Source organism: Amblyomma maculatum, chromosome 4 (genome assembly GCF_055883805.1).
Source record: "Amblyomma maculatum isolate TAMU_Amacu chromosome 4, ASM5588380v1, whole genome shotgun sequence".
In the NCBI taxonomy this organism is placed as follows: domain Eukaryota; kingdom Metazoa; phylum Arthropoda; class Arachnida; order Ixodida; family Ixodidae; genus Amblyomma; species Amblyomma maculatum.
The window spans coordinates 10,598,101-10,616,953 of NC_139347.1; the positions used below are offsets into that span (position 1 = coordinate 10,598,101).

General features: G+C 43.3%; 1 protein-coding gene across 1 annotated transcript in view; it reads left to right on the forward strand.

Annotated features, from left to right (window-relative positions):
• Adgf-B (Adenosine deaminase-related growth factor B) overlaps nt 1–17,359 on the forward strand; it is a 22,487-nt gene extending 5,128 nt beyond the window's left edge. Inside the window, exons 4-8 of the mRNA XM_084599782.1 lie at nt 5,549–5,808; nt 6,723–6,868; nt 12,798–13,039; nt 15,593–15,719; nt 17,159–17,359. Coding sequence (XP_084455908.1) covers nt 5,549–5,808; nt 6,723–6,868; nt 12,798–13,039; nt 15,593–15,719; nt 17,159–17,254 — 871 coding nt within the window. The 3' untranslated portion in view covers nt 17,255–17,359. The remainder of the gene's footprint in view (nt 1–5,548; nt 5,809–6,722; nt 6,869–12,797; nt 13,040–15,592; nt 15,720–17,158) is intronic.
• The last annotated feature ends 1,494 nt before the right edge of the window (nt 17,360–18,853 follow it).

Sequence of the window (18,853 nt, forward strand, 5' to 3'; positions counted from 1 at the left end):
ACTGTCTGGCAGTAAACTTATTTATTGCAAAACACACACAAACGCACACGCATGCGCGTGCGCGCGCGCGCGCGCACGCGCACACACGCGCACACACACACACACACACACACACACACACACACACACACACACACACACACACACACACACACACACACACACACACACACACACACACACACACACACACACACACACACACACACACACACACACACACACACACACACACACACACACACACACACACACACACACACTGTGTGCGTGCACACACACACACACACACACACACACACACACACACACACACACACACACACACACACACACACACACACACACACACACACACACACACACACACACACACACACACACACACACACACACACACACACACACACACACACACACACACACACACACACACACACACACACACACACACACACACACACACACACACACACACACACACACACACACACACACACACACAGTTATGCCGGCGCCCGAGGAATGGGGGAGGGCGGCTGCAAAATAAGTTTTTCGCTTTTCGCTTGTGACCAGCGTTGGTTCGTAATCGCCAATTTGCTGTGGAGGCTTTGGTGTCAATTTTTCCGAAATTTCGGGGCTGTCTGGTTGGCTGATTTTACAGAGAATGGGGAAGCCAGAAGAATTCCATTCTTATAATACATCATCACCTTGTACGATTTGCGCAAATATATTTCTACGGAATTTCGTTTTGCGTTCTGGCTAGGAAAACTGCAGGGAGAAGCTCTCCCCAGGGCCTCCAACAATGGACAGAAGTCGAGCTCAATTAGCCTGCCCTGGAACAGCGACATGCAATGAACTTTCTATATGCATTTTTAAAATGCACTGGACATCTGGAAAAGCTATAATTTCCCCTTGCATGTCACCCTCAGGCATCTTTTATGCTGTGAACTTTATATGCCCACTTGTCGGACTATGCATCTCATCTTCGACGTTGCACCTTAGTGCGCATTTAATGGCCATATTCTATCTCCCCTCATTTTATTTCTTTTTATTTCCACGCCACAACTCTCTCATTCCGTTTTTCTCGCCCCAATACCCTTTCCTACGCAGAGTAGCATGTCATAAAATTCTAAAAGCTGGCTAATTTTTTTTTTAATTAAAGGGTCTCTCTCTCTCTCTTTTCTGAAAGTATGTTTTTCTTTTTTATTTCTAACTTTTCCACATTTAGGAATTCTTGAAAATATTGGCTCAGTGAGTATAAACGGGTAATGGTGCAATGAAATCATTATTGCAAGGTTGCTACAGTCTGAAAGTGCAACACTCAAACGTGGCAAGGAACTGCGTTCTATTTCGAACTCAAGCACCCAATGCGAAAGCCGGTGCGTCAAATCGCCCGGGCTGTTCTTACCTATAGATCGCGACGTTTTGCCTTACATCCGCTAGGTGGCGACGCCGTTCCGCGCAGCCTCCAAATTTTCTGCGAAACGATGTCTGAACTATATGAGGTAGAACTTAACGCTTTGATCTGATTCCAGAGACCTGACGCGGGATTCAAAACTTATGAGGTGACGCGTGCCCTGTGAATTATAATGATTAGCGAGAACGACAGTTTTCTTGAGAAGCCACTTCAAGGCTACTTTTCATGCTATGTACTCTCCCCCTTCTTTCTCATCTCTCTTGAATGTCAGGAAGCTCTGCGCCTCAGTCCGAGGAAGCACTAGGCTCGTATTTTCCCAGGACTTTCAAAAAGGAATTCTAAGCAGCAGCTTATACTATTCCTGCGTCGAAATCGTTCCTATTAATCCTGGAGTGGTTAGTAATGGATACATTTTCAACGAGGCTTCATCCATCCCTAAAGAATAACCCCTACATAGTGATGTCCCCCCATGTTCTCTGAGAGGAAAGCGGGAATGGGGGCTGGAAGGGGGTGTACACACCGCCTTGTCTTTCGAAAGCCCCCATCGTCCTTAATTCCTTACACTAATAACTATCGAAAATAGGCACTGCTTCTGTTCAACTCTCCACACCTTCTCCTTAACAATTTACCCCCTCCACTAATTTTAATTTCCGGGGAAACCTTCGCCCAAATCAGCCCATTATCTTTGGAGCCGTTCCAGTTTATCAACAGCTATCATTGAAAAATAAACATATGAAAAACAAAAAACGATTCAAGCTCATCGGAGTGCTGGGAGGGTGGCAGTATATATACTGGCAGTGAGCGGATCACTTTGAACAAATTATACGGGTGTCCTTTTTGATACCTTGCCTGATAACTTCAAACTTCAACAAGCTTGCCTAGTAGAACTGATATGCCAGTTCTTGCACAACGAAAAGTTGGCGCAAGTTGCTTGGTCGACTGACCATTTACTAAAGCACGCTGCGAAAGTAAACACAACGACGGTTGCTTGCAGTATCATCATCATCATCATCATCATCATCATCATCATCATCATCATCATCAGTCTGACTATACCCACTGCAGGGCGAAGGCCTTTCCCATATTTCTCCACTTAACCCGGTTCTGTGCTAGCTGCATCCACTTGACCCCTGCGAACTTCTTAACTTCTTCCGCCCACCTAACTTTCTGCCGCCCCCTGCTAAGCTTTCCTTCCCTTGCTTGCAGGTTAGGAAAGATTAAAATAGGCTCGTACCCAACGCTGGCATGTGGCAGTTTTCAATTCTAATTTCTAATCCGTTATCGTATGTTAAAAAAAAAAAAAAAAAACATCTGGCTGACGATTACTGTGCTGAGTAATTCGAAGTTTCAGCGTAGCTTTCCAGGTACGTTTTTTCTGCAGTAGGATGAGGTAAATAATTCGAGACATGTTTCTATAGATGTCCAATGTGAGTCTGCTATACATTGTCCCCCGTCGTAACTGGCTTCTTACTTATCCAGCCTTATCTGCTAAAGGGGGTATCGATGAGTTCTGCCAGCTTTGACGGCGTAGGAAGACTAATAAAATTCTCGCACCGTTCTGCCCCTCACTGTTCGATAGAATGCTACGGTATACTTGCAGGAAAAACGCAGTTTCTTACGTTATAGCAGAAGGTGATGCTGGCGAACACACTCAAGTCTAGGTTACGCGTGATGCAAACACCTTAGCAAGTAGAATATTGAACAACCGCTGTCCTAATTTTGTTGATAAAGCCCTGCATGCGACATGCGAAGGTCGTTGGTTCGTATCCCACCGGCGGCGTGTAGTTGTCTTAAAGCACTAGCTCCCACTTCTAACTATCGTTCTTCCCTTCTGCGCCGTCATCGGCGTCTGCAGCGCGCCTGCCTCGGCTGTCAGGCAGTTTCTTGTCACTGAGGCACATTCATACGAACAACGTGAGTTCAAAGAAATTACTTACAAAAGCAGGTGTCACACAGGTACCAGTTTTATACCTATTGTACGTTAACAATATCACTATGCTAAAACGCACTTGAAATTACATTATGTGCTAAATACAAAAGACAATGTTTTACTGGCAGAAACATCCAATGAATAAGAAATGAAGCTAATACTTATCTTACAGAACATTCGCGGGGGCTAAAAAATGTATATAACATGGGGTTTAATACAAGACTCGAAATAATACATGGCGCTCAAACTCATCAACGAACGCACCTAACTAAATGAAGTTTGAAAACAGACGCTCGAAGACAGTAGACGCAGAAGTTTCCTGCAATATGATTTCACGAACATTTGTCATGGACTTATCTCGATCACCTCATTTCGAGACTCGCGCTTCCTTTGGGGTGTTTAACCAAAGTGGCCTGTATCGCACTTGTGTGGCTGAAAAAAAGAGCAATATACTACAAGTTATTCTATTCCAAGTTTGTGTATGGCACACTGGTATGGGGTACTACCATCAACGGTAATTATGAGAGAATATTATTTTTGCAGAAGCTTGTACTTAGTCCCAGAAAGTTATAAAGCAGCAATACAAAATTTACCCCCATAACATCATGGCAGTTAAATAAATCTACAATTGACAAATATATATATATATATATATATATATATATATATATATATATATATATATATATATATATATATATATATATATATATATATATATATATATATTTGTCAATTGTAGATTTATTTAACTGCCATGATGTTATGGGGGTAAATTTTGTATTGCTATATATATATATATATATATATATATATATATATATATATATATATATATATATACCTTCACGAGATACGAGATTAGAAACTTTAATGAAAGGTTAAAACATTCAGAACTATCTATGGCAAAAAAAGCATATGGACTATCAAATAGCTAAACCGCTGAACCTAAACCAGTATAGTGGTGACTTGAGCCACCTATCTAGAGCTTTTAAATGAAGATATCAAGAGTTCTTCTTTTCCTCCAATATATTTTTAGAACCGTTACCAATTTGCAAGTGGCAGTGTACATTTTATGCACGGTCATTGCGCAGTTTGCAGTTGCCATCCTAATATTGTTATTTTTCTTCCCTTCTCGTGCTACTCTTCATTAGACTTTCTCTTCTCCTTACTTAGAGTCTTCCCCAGACGAAGACAAGTACACTTGTCGAAACGGCTTGGCTTGCGAACTGAGGCTACTCGTCAACCCTTGTTCATTGCTCTTTCATACGCCCTTAGACTGTAATATACGGGAAATCTCAATTCTTGATATTACTGTTAGAAACTTCCACAGAGTGTATGTAACGTCTTTCCAGCTTTTGGTTTACATTTTTTCAGATCTGGATGACTACATCTATTCTTTATTTACAATATCTCTAATTGGTACTTGTGTGGTATTGATGTAGTGAACTGGAATTTGCTGTGAATTCGTGTATTCTATTTGAAAAGTAGAAAAAATTTTGAGCTATCGGGACCTCGTACGTCTTGGAATCATAGCAAATGTATTTATAATAACAATAATTGGTTCACAGGAAAGGAAAGGCGCGGTATCTGTCACACTTGTTCTGTAGACTCCTGAACCGCGCCATAAGGAATTAATTGGAATGCCTGTCTCGATGGTAACAGCCGCCTAGAGAGCGATGCGTATGGGACGGCTAAAAGAAAGTTTAACTGCGACTTGTTAGCGTGCGGATTTTAAATTCGTGGTGTGCGGTGTACCGGGACATTGTTAAAATCTTTCATGTCAGAATTAAATCCCACTGAATTTAACCGTAAATGACTATTTGAGAGGGTGATGAGATTATGACGACGCGGGCCCCTGCAACAGCAACAGTAATAGCGTTGATGATGAGCCTTAAAGATATCGGCAACTTGGTCCCAGTCCTGACCGTCCTAACGTCAGATTGTATGGGGCAGTACTTGACCAAAGCAGTCAGTTTCTTATCCATGAAAAATTGGACTCAAATATATCGTTTTCACGTAAGGATTACACATCGGCAAAATCTCCAAAATAAGAAATAAGAGAAAAATAATCGTCTGTATACCGTGTGTACAAGATTACCCTGTACAACGGAGGGTTGTAAAAGGAAATCTGAAGACGCAGGTTGATCGTCCAGCGCCGCCTCATGCTTGATTCTCGCTCGTGTGATTTCGCGCAGTGGCGACCGGGATGCCCTGACGCGAATATCGTACGAAGCCGCCGTGGACCAAGCCAACGCAGGGGTCATCTACAGCGAAATGCGGCTCTTCGCGCAAATGATGAGCAGTACCGCCACCGCTCTCCCCAAGGGGTCCACCCCTATGACCCTCAACTCGACCAAGGAAGTCGTCGACGCAGTGCTGGCCGGATTCAAGAAAGCAGAGGTCGAGTACGGCATCATGCCCCGGCTCGTGCTTGCCTGCTTCAGGGACAAGCCCGGTGAGTCATGACGCCTTTTTTTTTTCTTTTTCGGAGGAATGTCTGTGATCAGACCTCGTGAACGTGCATGTGATTGCGACTCCTATGACAGTGTAGTGCTGTGTCGCCATTTTGATTCCCGTTAGGCACTGCATCTATGCTATCAATGCTCCGAGATCTTGATTTACCTATCTGCGTAAAACTATTTCCAGATAATACTGAGGAGTCGTAAACGCGGAACACGCAGAAATCACCGTGGAACGATTACTTATTAAACAGGCTTTGAGGTCGCATGCTGTATAGTGCAAACTAATATATCAGTGCAGTTCTACTGATGACATCTTGTAACAACATGATGTACTGGCGTTTACTTCTAGACTTCATTCTCTTGCAACGAAAACGAATACCATCAGTGGTCATTGGTGTTGGCGGGACATGTCGGATTCCGAGTGTGTGGCCATAATTGCGGTAAACCTGGATCTGACCTCAACAGTGAGCGGGGAAATCATTCGAGGGAACGGCGCGGACCGCGATGGTTTGCTTTTGCTTTTACAGCGAGAATGGTTTGGGCTACACTTTCCGCAACTAGCGACGCGTGTTGGCGAGGCTTAAAAGCGTTACTCACGGATGAGGGCAGAAGCAGAGAAGACCTGACAAACCGCAGCGCCATCGTGCTCTGCACTCCTAGCAGACAGCAGGTGCGGGAAATCACGATTGAAGTTGAGTGGAAGGGCAAGGTTCTGTAAGTGTCATTCTAGCACTGATGACGTTTCATCTCGTCAAGTTTCAAAAGGTCTACCGCCTTACGTGAGAACGTTGTCCGTTTCCGTCATTGACAACAACAGCGTCAGTGATTGGGGCTGCCGTTGCTTGCCGGAAAACTATAGAGAAAGAACTTGGAAAACGACTTAGCATTTAGGAGAACTTTTGTGCAGAGTGGGCCGACGAAGTGGTGGCGCTCTGCCAGGAGTACAAAGACAAGGGTGTCGTCGGTATGGACGTGTGCGGTGTGTTCGCGCCCAAGCAGACAGCCACTGAGGGAGAAGAGATACTGCACCCACAAGTCATCGCCGCCTTCAAGGTGAGGGGTGACAGAATTCGCCTTACAAGACAGTGTTTTAGGCAAGGTTCTCTCAACGATATTTCGATGTTCGGAATCAGTGTGCTTGATCATTCGCTGGCTATTTTTACAGAGCGGCATCCACCTGGCTTATGGTTTGAATGTCAGCGCAACTGCAAGGGTGTGACAGTTGTATTTGCAACTAAAATGATATAAAATATGCCTTTCCGCTCAGCACTCGCCTTTTAGACGTATAATGAAAAGTATGATGAGAGCGAAGTCACGTTTTGTAAATATAAAAGCAACTTAAGCTTATCATTAATAGCGCATTGTCGTACTATATGAGCGACTCATCGCCTTAGAGATGGAAAGGTTCAGAAAATAAAAGGAAATTTAGGAAAAAAAAGTTTTTTTTTCACGTTTTTTTCAAGGCATGGATGATAGGAAGAACACCATACAGCATGATGCCCTTATCCAAACTTGAAAATTTGTGCTAATTAACATTGCTTATAGATGGCTGCTTCTAAATAAGGAATGAGCTCTTAGCAGTTTGCAGAACACTATACTACAATGATGTAATTTGATTTTGGTTGCACAAGATAAATGTAGTTGGGAAGCTTGGTGATAAACGCTTGAAACACTTTAGTATCCCGATATTATGGCTCTTTTTTTTCCCTTTGTACAGTGCATTACGTTGGGACGCACCAGGTATGAAGAGTTCGTTTTGCATATGAGACTGTGGCTGCACGCAACATTTTAAGAGCAAGTTTTTAATCATCTACTGTGCAGCTTATCGGTCTCGTATAGCATAAAGACACTTATATATGAGAAAGGAAAATTGATTTCTAAAGATAAATGACAACTAAGATTCAATTTTAAGCATTTGACAATAATAAATGTGTTACCTTTCCAGTAGAAAGGCGTTATGGTCACTAACTACAGAACAAGCTGGTATCAAAGACAAAAACTGCGGCCAGCAGCAACAATTACAAACGTACTCATTTCGCAAAATATTCTTACACTGCTGGACAATGATTACCGTACATCCTCCACGGTAATCGCTTTAGAAAAAAAGTGCACGTTAAACAAACATCCATGGCGTGCTGTTCATTTTGAGGTTTGTAAATGTTACGGTAAATATTGCTTCACTGACTCATCGTTATGGAAGAAAATGATAAATTGTTAGAAAATGGGCAGAGAAAAGAAGAACTGAAATTCAACATGAACATATTAGAACGATCTAGGAAGAACCGAATACAGAAGATTCCTTCCAACGTCAATGATTTACCGAAAACTTGCGACGTACTTTACACAATCCAAGAAACTGTGCAGAAAAAGAACACAACTGACAGTCCACATTCTTTGACCAAAACAACAAACTGGAAAGGCGAATAATGCTGTATGGTGTTCCTCCTATTATTCATGCCTTGAGGGGAAAAATGTGAAAAAAAAAAAAAATTATTTCGAAATTTCATTTGTTTTCCTGAACCTTTCGCTCTCTAAGGCGATGAGTCGCGGGAGGGGGGGGGGGGGGGGGGGCATATGGCTTTCTCGAGAAAAAAGTTATAAGCTTTGAATTATCCAAGGTTTCACGGAGTAAAAAAAAACGCCGTTGACACCAAAAGAGTAGAAATAAAGGTCAGAAAATGAAATATGTTCCTTACATATTTCCGCTTGATTAATTTCGAGGGGAATGTGGTAAACTTCGCATCGTACATTAACATTTACAAGAAAAAAACACAAGGCAGATTAAGCATCGATGAAGTACAGAAACGTTGCCTCTACTTTTGGGAACATGTGCCATTTAAGGAAAAATGCGATAAACCTCGAACGGCAGCAGAGAACTCACCGCGATATGAAAAAGCCCATTTGACATAAATATAGCATGACCATAACAAAACTGGGAGAAGAAAACACAAGAACATGGACGTTATTCTCATGACTGACTGAACAACAAAACAAAATGAGGGAGATACAGCTTGACTGCGCATAACATTTCAGGAAAAACAAGTCACAAATGGAAAATATGCGAGCAGAAAAAGAAAACGCTCAAGGAAAAAGTTGGCGCGGAAACAAGGTCAAAAGTACAATCTTTAAGATCTGAGCTATTTAAAACGAATTAATGCGAGATTTTATATGTCACTTCAGCCTATTGTAGCCCTTAGTGGGCAAACTGCCGAAATTTGCCCTGTTCCGCTCATATTCAGCAGTGGAAGGTGTAATGTCCAGAAACCAATATGTGTCTGGAGTTATGGACTCATCGGAGCAGAGGCCCGGCATCACGTGTATATTGCGAGGTATGATTCGCCTACTCAAGTCCTTTTCCGGAGGAGGTGTCTGAGCGGGTCCCTTACTCGGCAAGATTGGCGAACACGTTTTATGCGTTCAAATCGAGGCCGTCCGCAGTTTGCGCTGCACTGACGCGAACTTTCTTAATCTTTTTGTTGTTGTTGCTGCGAATAGCTGCAAGCATGTGGCCTCATGATTTCGCTTGTGACAAGTAGAATGGTCTAGGCAATCGCGTCTGCCGCCACATCGTTACATGTTGTTATATGCAATTTTGGCAGCTTCATCTTGATGCTTACTTGCCGACTTTAAATTCGGCGCTGACGAGCGCAGCGGGAATTTGTAGTCCGATGACCAGCAAGCACTTTTGCTGCTATTGCCGCCGCCGAGTTGCCTAGTTATTTGAGGGAGCAAATCAGCCCAATAAAGAGCTTTTTGTTTTTCTGTAGCACGCAAGTCTGTTGGTTGCCGACAGCATTGTCACTACCACGTGACAATATAATCAAAGGCTTGCGGCCCTACCCGCCGTCCTAAAGGGCCTCCTCTGTACCTCGGATCAAGTAACCTCTCCGCCGCATGTGCTGAGCGGATGATGAGTCGGTCTCTTTAACGCATATTTCCCTTTGCGGGTTTCTTGAGTGTATACCATTTGCGTAAATATTCTTGTGTAAGATCCCGTGAACATCTGATAAGCGAGCTTTGTCAGATTCCATCTCAGAAATTCTATGCGCAATCAGGCGCAACATGTCGAAAGTGCTTTGAAAGTCTTTACAGAAGTTATCGTCATCTATAGCAGTTGTTTTGATTTTTTTCATCACTCACATTTCAAAGATGATCTGATTTTTTTTTTCTTTTTGCGGAGCTTTCTTATCTTTTAGGAGGCGTTCACTGAAATAGACATAACGATGCCTGCAAGCACGTTTCAACACGCAGTTTGAGGGGATTTGATGCCCCCCAGAACACACTATCTGTTTCTGTGGCCAGATATCCCGTGAGAATTCTTTACGTATTTTATCACAGATTTTGCTTTCTGAATAAATTCATGAATAGCCACCATAAGATCAATGACGTCACACGAACTAGCAAGTTATTTACGTGGGCACAGGATTCCAACGGAGAACCTAACAGGAGGCCATGCTACTTTCATGCTGCTGGTATTGTCTATCACCAAGGCAAAAACTTTCTGCTTTCCAAGCTTTTTTATTACCTTTCAAATTTATCCGGATAAATGCACTCCAGTGTGTCTGTGGTCCTCCGTTTTCTCTGCACTATAAAACTTTGGGTGTAGCGACAACGAAGTTCGTGACGCTATTTCCGCGCACTTTAGTGCAGCTATCGATAAGTAAAGAAACGCTGCCCGCACAGCTAATTTTGTCTTGCACTATAGTGTCATTTTACACGAAGGTATTTCTTCAGAAATCCTACCACTCATCGAGTGTTCTGATGGTGGCGCAAATGCCAGCCTGAGGAGTTTGAAAGCTTCCCGACAGTAATTGTTCTCCGTGATTCCGCCATTGATAAAGCTTCCCATTTCTATAGACTCTCACTGATTGGTTTGCCCGCCAGCCTCCGTCTTGACTGCCGTGGGGCCATTTTCTGATGGCGAATTTTCAGAAATCATAACTGTTAATGAAAAGACTTCTCGAGCGGCTGCGCTCAGATGCGGCGCTTGACTTGTCATTGTGCATCGATAGCGAAATGAATGCAATGTTCGAGGGAAGTTCATTACAGTTCTCAATGTGGTTTCTTAAGTACGTCGCTTTCGGAGACGCATTCTTGAAGCGGCATGCAGAATGTGCACACGAAGTTGCCCAATGCTCGAACGAGGTCTTACCATGGTAATGAGTCAGGTCGAACACGGCCGACGCAGCACTTCATCAGTTTCTCACAAACCGCAGACTAGCGCGCGTTAAATGTTTCAGCCCTTTAATCATACAGTTGCAAAACTCCCCACAGCGCCTATGTATTTAAAAACAGCTATCTCAATGGTACAAATCTAGAAAGTAGATCGTCACGAGCGGCAACACCCGCATGTGTTAGAATAAACTCTGATCAAGTTGCAAATTTAACGACTGCCACTCCCCCCCCCCACCCCCCTCCCCCCCCCACACACACGCACACGCGCACGCACGCACACGCACGCACGCACGCGCACACGCACACGCGCGCGCACGCACACGCGCGAAGAAATACACGTAGTACCGGGCGATTAAATTGTGAAAGAAACAGAGTGCTTATTCAATCCAGGTATACATTTCGATTATTATAATTTGCTGTCCCAATCGGCCCAGTATTAAAAAAAGAACTTTTTTCATTTTTTTTTCGAAAATTTTATATACCTACTTATATTCATGTCATGGAAATTGCACAGACTACTTTCAGAAATTCTGGTAGCTACTTCTAAATAAGAATAAGATTTGAGGAACAGACTGTCACCGCGGTGAACGTTAGTTTAAGCATTTGAAGCGAGCAAATCATTTTCTGCGGTCTTGCAGGGGGTTGCAACGAAATTTGGCACTTGTTTTAGCTCAGTATTGAAATTGAGTACATTGGACGCCCGGAAGCTCGACAGAAACGCATTGCGCGCACGTGATGCGTTGCACCGACCACGGTGTCAAATGCCAGCTGTCTGCGACGCTGTTAAGTGATGTGCTCTTTCTTCTTTATTCCATCGCTCTCAAAAATAACGACTACGTCTTTGCAGTGGTGTCTTTTTATCTTGCAGCAAGCCGTGAAACAAACGAGCGTAGATGACGCGGCACAATTGTGCATGCAGTTCGATTGGCGCACCATAATCAGGGTAAAACATCGTCAAGTAATTTGGAATTTTCACTGAGACTCCCTCACGTATAATGAGACTCAGCTTCGGTTCTGTACAGAAAGAAAAGCACCGGTATTCCTCGAGCTGCTGAGCTTTATATAGATTTTAAGTTGCTCCTGGTTTCAAAATACATGACGCTGTGTTTTACATGAAACCGAAGTAGCCATTGATACTGACCACTCAAATAGGCTTTATACATTTTATTAGCGCTAATAAGTTAATTAGTTCATAATGTAAAAAAAATGCCCTAAATTTCTTCTGCCGTAGCTGAATTGGTACTTGAAAATATGTATTCTTTTCGGAGCTTTTTATCTTTATCAAGTCGCGGAAGTGTTCTCTGGCAGCCATTATTATTGTAGTGTTCGACTAGCATGACAGACTAAGTAAATGCTAGGTTATACCTAGTAAATACTTCAATAGCATAATTGCCTAATTATAATAGTTTATCTGGCTACCCTTCCCTTGTGTCTCAGGCAAATTTTCATAAGTCACTAATACATCGAGAATAGGCAGCTTTATCACCCAGGGTGTACTGTGCCGGCACGTATGGTCCTTATAAAAAATCTAGCCTCCAATCTGGTGGTGAAAAAAGCTGATATCAAAACCGCCCAGCGGAACTTACATTGCATGCACACAGATACAATGCACTGACGATTGAGGACAACCTCTTCCTCAGCGCAAGGAGGTTTCATGCGCTAAAGAAAGGTCATCGCGGAGTCGTTTACTGTCGCACACGTAGCTGTGGGTGTATTTTCAGAAAATCGTATATGTGTTGTCGAGACACTGGCACCTGCCGACGCTCCCTGAGTGCTACGATCGCTTCTCTGTGGCTTTATATCGCAGAAAGCGGCCTCCCTGGGCATTCGCCGGACTGCGCACGCGGGCGAGGCTGGACCTCCCAGCAACATTGCACGTGCCATTGAAGAACTGAGCGCCGAGCGCATCGGGCACGGTTACGCCGCCATGCGCGAGGGCGGCAGCGCCTTCAAGCTGGCGCAGTGCAAAGGTATCCACTTCGAGGTGTGTGTCAACAGCAGCTACCTGACTGGAGCCGTCAAGCCCAGCGAGGAGCACCCCATGCTCGCGTCAGTGTCGCTACGTATGCGTACGCGCGGTTCTCTCAAGTGCAATTTTTCCCCTTTATTTGTTCCTCTGACAGTGTCTAAGAGGAGGCCAAGGCTAAAGGCTAAAAGCCTGACGAGGCCTTGGCCCCTTTTACAACTTTTTGCATCAAAAATGGAACTAAAGACAACACTTCGGTCTGTAGCGGTAATACAACCTAACAAACTCATTAAAAGGGAAAATTGTACCGCCTTGTACATAGACTAAATGACACGAGATTGTGGATGCACGAAAGAAAATTTGGCTTCTTGTAACACGTGTAGGCTCTTAAGTCGCAGAAGACTTCAAGTGCAAGACCCGCACGACAAACATCAAAATCAATATATGAGAAGAAATACTACAACACATAAGCAATTTTGTATCCAACTACAAGCATTACATGCAATTTCCATGTGTAATCTAAAAAACTCGGATTGGCGATTCAACTATTTTATTGACACCATAGTTATATATAACATACACATCATTAATTCGTGTATGAAATTGCAGAAGTAACCAAGAAGCGTCTGCATTCACGTTTAAAAACAGTAAATGATTTTTTTTTGTCTGCGAGCTTCTTGCTTGTACGGTTTCTTGAAATATTGAGAAACATTTTTAGGGGCCCTAGAACTAGGAGTACCGGGAAGACCCTGGGCGGAGAGTAAGGGGCCTTTGCAAATGTCTTGTTCAGTAGTACACCACTGGCCCAGGTATACGCCACTCTTGAAGCAAATCTAATTAGATTATAGCGCTTCCAGCTTCCGTGAGAAATATCTCCTTCTGCAGCAAAGTTAGGAAATAGCGCTTGCGATTGTAGTGACTACATGGTCGTGCGGCTATGTAGTATGCTCTGGCATTCACTAATTGTGTCGAGGAAATATTCTGTTACCGCTCTCGATTTGCTGCTCACGAGTTGAGACTTGTAACCACCCCATACCGCAAGAGCTCATTGGTCAGGATAGTTTTGCAGTAGGCGTTGCGAGTAGGGTTATACCGCTAGAACGAGAATTGCTGCTGGCATACCGAAATACGGGAGTGCGCTGAAAATTACGGACACATCAATAAACGGGAAACGCAAGAGACGACACGAGGCACAACGCGAAGTGCTTCCTGTCGTCTCTAGTGTTCTACCCTGTTCTGTAATTTTCAGCGCATTCATATTCCGCTATGCACAACCAGCTAGCCACTTCTAAAACATTACATGTGATAGCCTAAACTTCGCAACTAGACGCCTTCCACCAGCAATAACGCCCACCTCACTCAGTGGTTCGCACCGCGCGATCTTCGTGGTTAGGAGCAGCGATGACAAAGATTTCGTTTGCGTGAGAAAAATACATGAAAAATAACTAATTATTTACCTCATCTGTGTGTCAGCATAGATTTTTATCACTTGCGGCTGACAGAACAGGCATTGTTGAACGATACCGAAGTGTACTGCGCGGCGTTTATTGTTCAACTGAAATCCTGTACCTGCTTAGTGATTGGTGCCTGTTGGTACAAGCCAGAGGCCAGATATGAACAGGTCAGGTACGATACAAGACTTCACTGCGGATTACGTATACGTCTGTAGGTCTTACGAGCTCGCATATTCAGCCAGATGCATCGATAAAAAATTATATTGAAGCAGCCGCTTAAATCAGATGTTTAAGAATCAACAAATTAAGCCAGTGATGATGTGTATTTCATCATGTGTATGTATATTTGTATTCACTCATCCGGTCGTTCATTAGTTACACACATAGGCATTGCGGGCTAGGTACAAGCCCTACAAAAACGCTTAGTTCATAATGATTCTCGTAAACCAGAATACTATTCATAGCGCGTTCTGTCGAATACGCTTGACAAGATAAGATCACATGGGGATATTATCATGCTGAGTCTAAAATACCGGATTCATTAAGATGGCAGCCAAAAGTTGGTTCCGTGAGAAAGCGAAATAGTCGCATAAAATGCGCCGAATAATAACATATTGGTCACTTCGCTCTCTTCGCATAATTCGAGAAATTATTCAAAACATTTCCGCCCCGAAATGCTTCATGCCATAATGATTTTATCATGTTTATTTTCTGGCCCGCTATTATACTCGATGTGTATCAGCTACGAAATATTTCGCAGAATCATGTGTTTTTGATGGTACCTCACAAACGTTCGGGAATAATTCTCGTGGCCGTTCATACCGTCTCAAATGCTATCACGGCACCTGGGAGGCAAAACTTTACTGTGCCGTTTTGTGTTACTCGGATGGTACGCACTACTAGCTTTGCCTTTCCGATCTCAAACTAACTGAAAGCGAGCGATGAAGATAAGCAATAGTGGAGCACCTAGCAGGCGCGAAGAGTTAAAAAAATAAAAACGTTTGCCAGCTGTGGTCCAGGGACAATAGTCGTCATTATCTTTGACCCAGACGCCACGAGAGCCTTGAAACCAGTATTCATGCGTGCCAACAATGGAAACAACTGGCTCGGATCGCCAAAAAAATAATCACCATGGTGTGTTCCGGAGCTTATTTCTAACTCTGCTGCGTTTTCTGGATGCAGTTGCAAAAGGAACAACGTCAGCTTCTCGATGAGCACCGACGACCCGACCATCACGCACACGCGGATCGATGATGAGTATAGCCTCGCACTCAAGCTTGGCCTCACAATTGAGGACATCGTCAAGTCGGTAAGTTGGAGAACATCGGGTTGCCGGCTACTCGATGCATGCACAAAATTCGCTGTACCAATTTTAGTCGTAGTGCTACATGCTATTTCACTTTCTTCAACTTAATTTGGCCTACAAGCGTGAAGCACTGTGCTTCGTATGTACAGTAAGCTGCACCTGTGAAATCTGCTAATAAGGCCCTGATGCCATATAGAAAGTGGTATGTTGTGCCACCCAGAATGGCAAATCAGAAATGGAGATGGTATTTGTTGCCAGACTTGCTCTACTGTGAGGCTGAGCTAGGTGTCAATAATCGATGGGTCAGTACGGCTGGACAAGAACGCAAGCGGCGTTGACAAGCCAGCACTTCAGATTCGAAGTATGATGTTTTAACAGCAACAAGTGTGGTGTGGCGGAATGAAGCAGCTGTCCCTTGCTCTTAGTTAATTTCGCAGTATTAGTGCTTTTTTGTTAGACTGCGCTGTATCATCCGCTTCTGGTAGTCCCGTCTCCATTAGTCCTACCGCACCGCTTGATCTGATTGGTCTCCTGAGACCTTGCTCTTACCTAAGCCTGTGAGGTCTGCTGTTCCGCTGCTAAGGTCTTTCTTTTTCCCTCTAGGCAGAAAAGAAGTTTTTCTAATCCAATGTGCCCCTATCATGTAGCCCAGCTCTCAAACTAATGTTATGAAACGACACGAGATGATGTAGAACAGCACACCAAACCTGAAACTATGAAAGCGTGTGTTATGTATGTTTTGGCATATAACAGAAAACAATTCAAATTTGAGAACTGCGAAGAATGCTCTGCCTTGAAAGAGAGGCAGGGGTCAAGTGTATCATATTAGAAAAACTCGTGTCAGTTATTAAGGAATCAGTGCCATTGCAGTTTCCGGTCAGTGCATCTCAGTAAATGCAGTAAATGCATTTGGCATTATGGACCAGAGTTAGTTTTGTTTTCGAATGGGCAGACAGACGATTTCACGGGAGCCACATTTTATGAGAGGGTAAAGGTTTTGTATAAACACTTGGTAGGTAATTTCAATACTATGTAACAAAATGGATAATATTTGGCAAAATATAAAAATGAGTATAGGTACTATGTTCTATCTTGTCGACAATGGGGTATATTCGCTAACGGTGCCAAGGACTTTAGAGGTCATGTCAGCAAGTACAGTGGCTTAAACTGCATTGATAGTTACGTTTTATGAGTAACATATATAATTTTGAATGGTCTCACACAGCTTTTAACGTGTTGTACGGGGCCGAGACTTGCGATACTTAGGCTATTCACGAGTTCTTATAGTACTTGAATTGCGGTATCTTTAGTATCGTTACATCGACCAGTTGCGAGACTACCTGAGTGATTTACCGGTGCACTCAACGAAAAAAGGGTGGATGCACTGCAGTAATTTTTTTTTTGTCACAGGGCACAGTGTGAAAAATTATTTGTGTTTGCAGAACCGCAACGCCATCCAGGCCAGCTTCCTTCCTCCGGCCGAGAAGGAAAAACTACTCATGAGGTTTGACGAGCTCAACACACCACTCAGCTCGTAGACAGAGGCTGCCATGGGCTGCAAAAATGGGCCATCCATCAATATCTCTGGAACAGCAAACTCAAAATTCCCGTTTCTGATAGCTGGCATCTACTGGTAATAAATTGGCCTCTCAAATTTTAAGGCTGCTGTTATGTGTACCACAGAAACCAGCGTTCCATTGCCGGAAATTGCTTCTCTGTTGCGACATTGCGGATGAATGTCGAACCAATACTCACCGCTCGTAAACCTGCTTTGTATTGTCATATTTCCCCGCTCGTACAAAACACCTCGAAAAATCTTTAGCTATTTTTGTAATTGAGGAAAACGCGCTGGTTGTCGGTTCAAGTCAGAATGTTTGGTGTAATCGCGCGAACGATAGACGAAGACACTGAAAAGAACAAAGCGCGGAACTTCAGCTGAGTTGTACTTCTCAGAAACGTCACATATATACAAACTTCGCAATTACGCATGAAAGCATGGCCAACGAAACATCACGTGACTCAGGTACGGCACCGTGACTGACGTGAATTTTCATCTAAATAAGCGCCTTCCTTTGTTGTTTAGCGAGACTGATGTTTTTGCTGACACAGCTGCCAGTTTGTTTCATTATGCAATAAGAAAGCCAGCGAAAGCGTGACAATGAATATGTGTGATATAATAGAGGCACAAATTAGCGGATCAGTTATTATGCGAAGGAGAGAATAGAGTAGGTTCGAGCATGAAATACATTGGAGGAAATGCGCAGCGCTCTCTAGGACGCCTCATGGATGGCGCTAGCCGTACTCGTATACTTGCCAAATTTACCGGCTCCTGGATGTGCACCATCCCTTCTGTTTTCCTAGTTCGGTTACACGTGATCTACCTGGGTGCTTTCGCGACATGACGAGCCTCTACGACGAACCGGTTTTTCTCAGTTTGACTGGCCTTCCATTGCCGCATTTCTTGCTAGACGTGTACGTTCATACAGTCTGACCTGTCTTCAGCGATAGCTTATACATGTTCGGCCGAAAAGCCGTCGGCTTCGTAGTGTCGGCACCGCGTGTCGGAAATATTCGGGGCCCATTACGTAAAAATTCGCATCCTGGTAATTTGTGGTTCTAGTGATGGATTATTTATAGGCGTGTGATATCCGAACAGTTACTGAAATCATTGTAATTAAAGAACGAACAAATAAAAATTGAAAAGGCAAATATTAACGATACTAAATAGTGCGTAATTGATCAATGAATTGCAATAATTAAAATAGGTAATTAGAAAACGGAGATTAAAGGTGTCAAAATGCTCAGAATCAAAATACGTGCTTCCTGATGTAGAGTGTGTAGTTGATCAAATAATTAGAATACCTAAAAAAATGGAAATATGCAAAAAAGGGGAATTCAAAGTGCGAAATGCTCAGAATGAAATGCCAGTGCTTGATGATGATAAATAAGAAAAGAGCGTGTAATTGATCACGTAATTGAAGAGATTAAACGTTTAAAAAGGAAGGTAAAGGGACGCTTAAGCTCCGACTTTAAGGGTATGACGCGATGTTGCACAGGCACACGGACATTGTTTGCCCAGTTATTAATTTTTTAATTTTGATATTTTTTCCATACAACGTGCTGGTAGGTGACGTCAC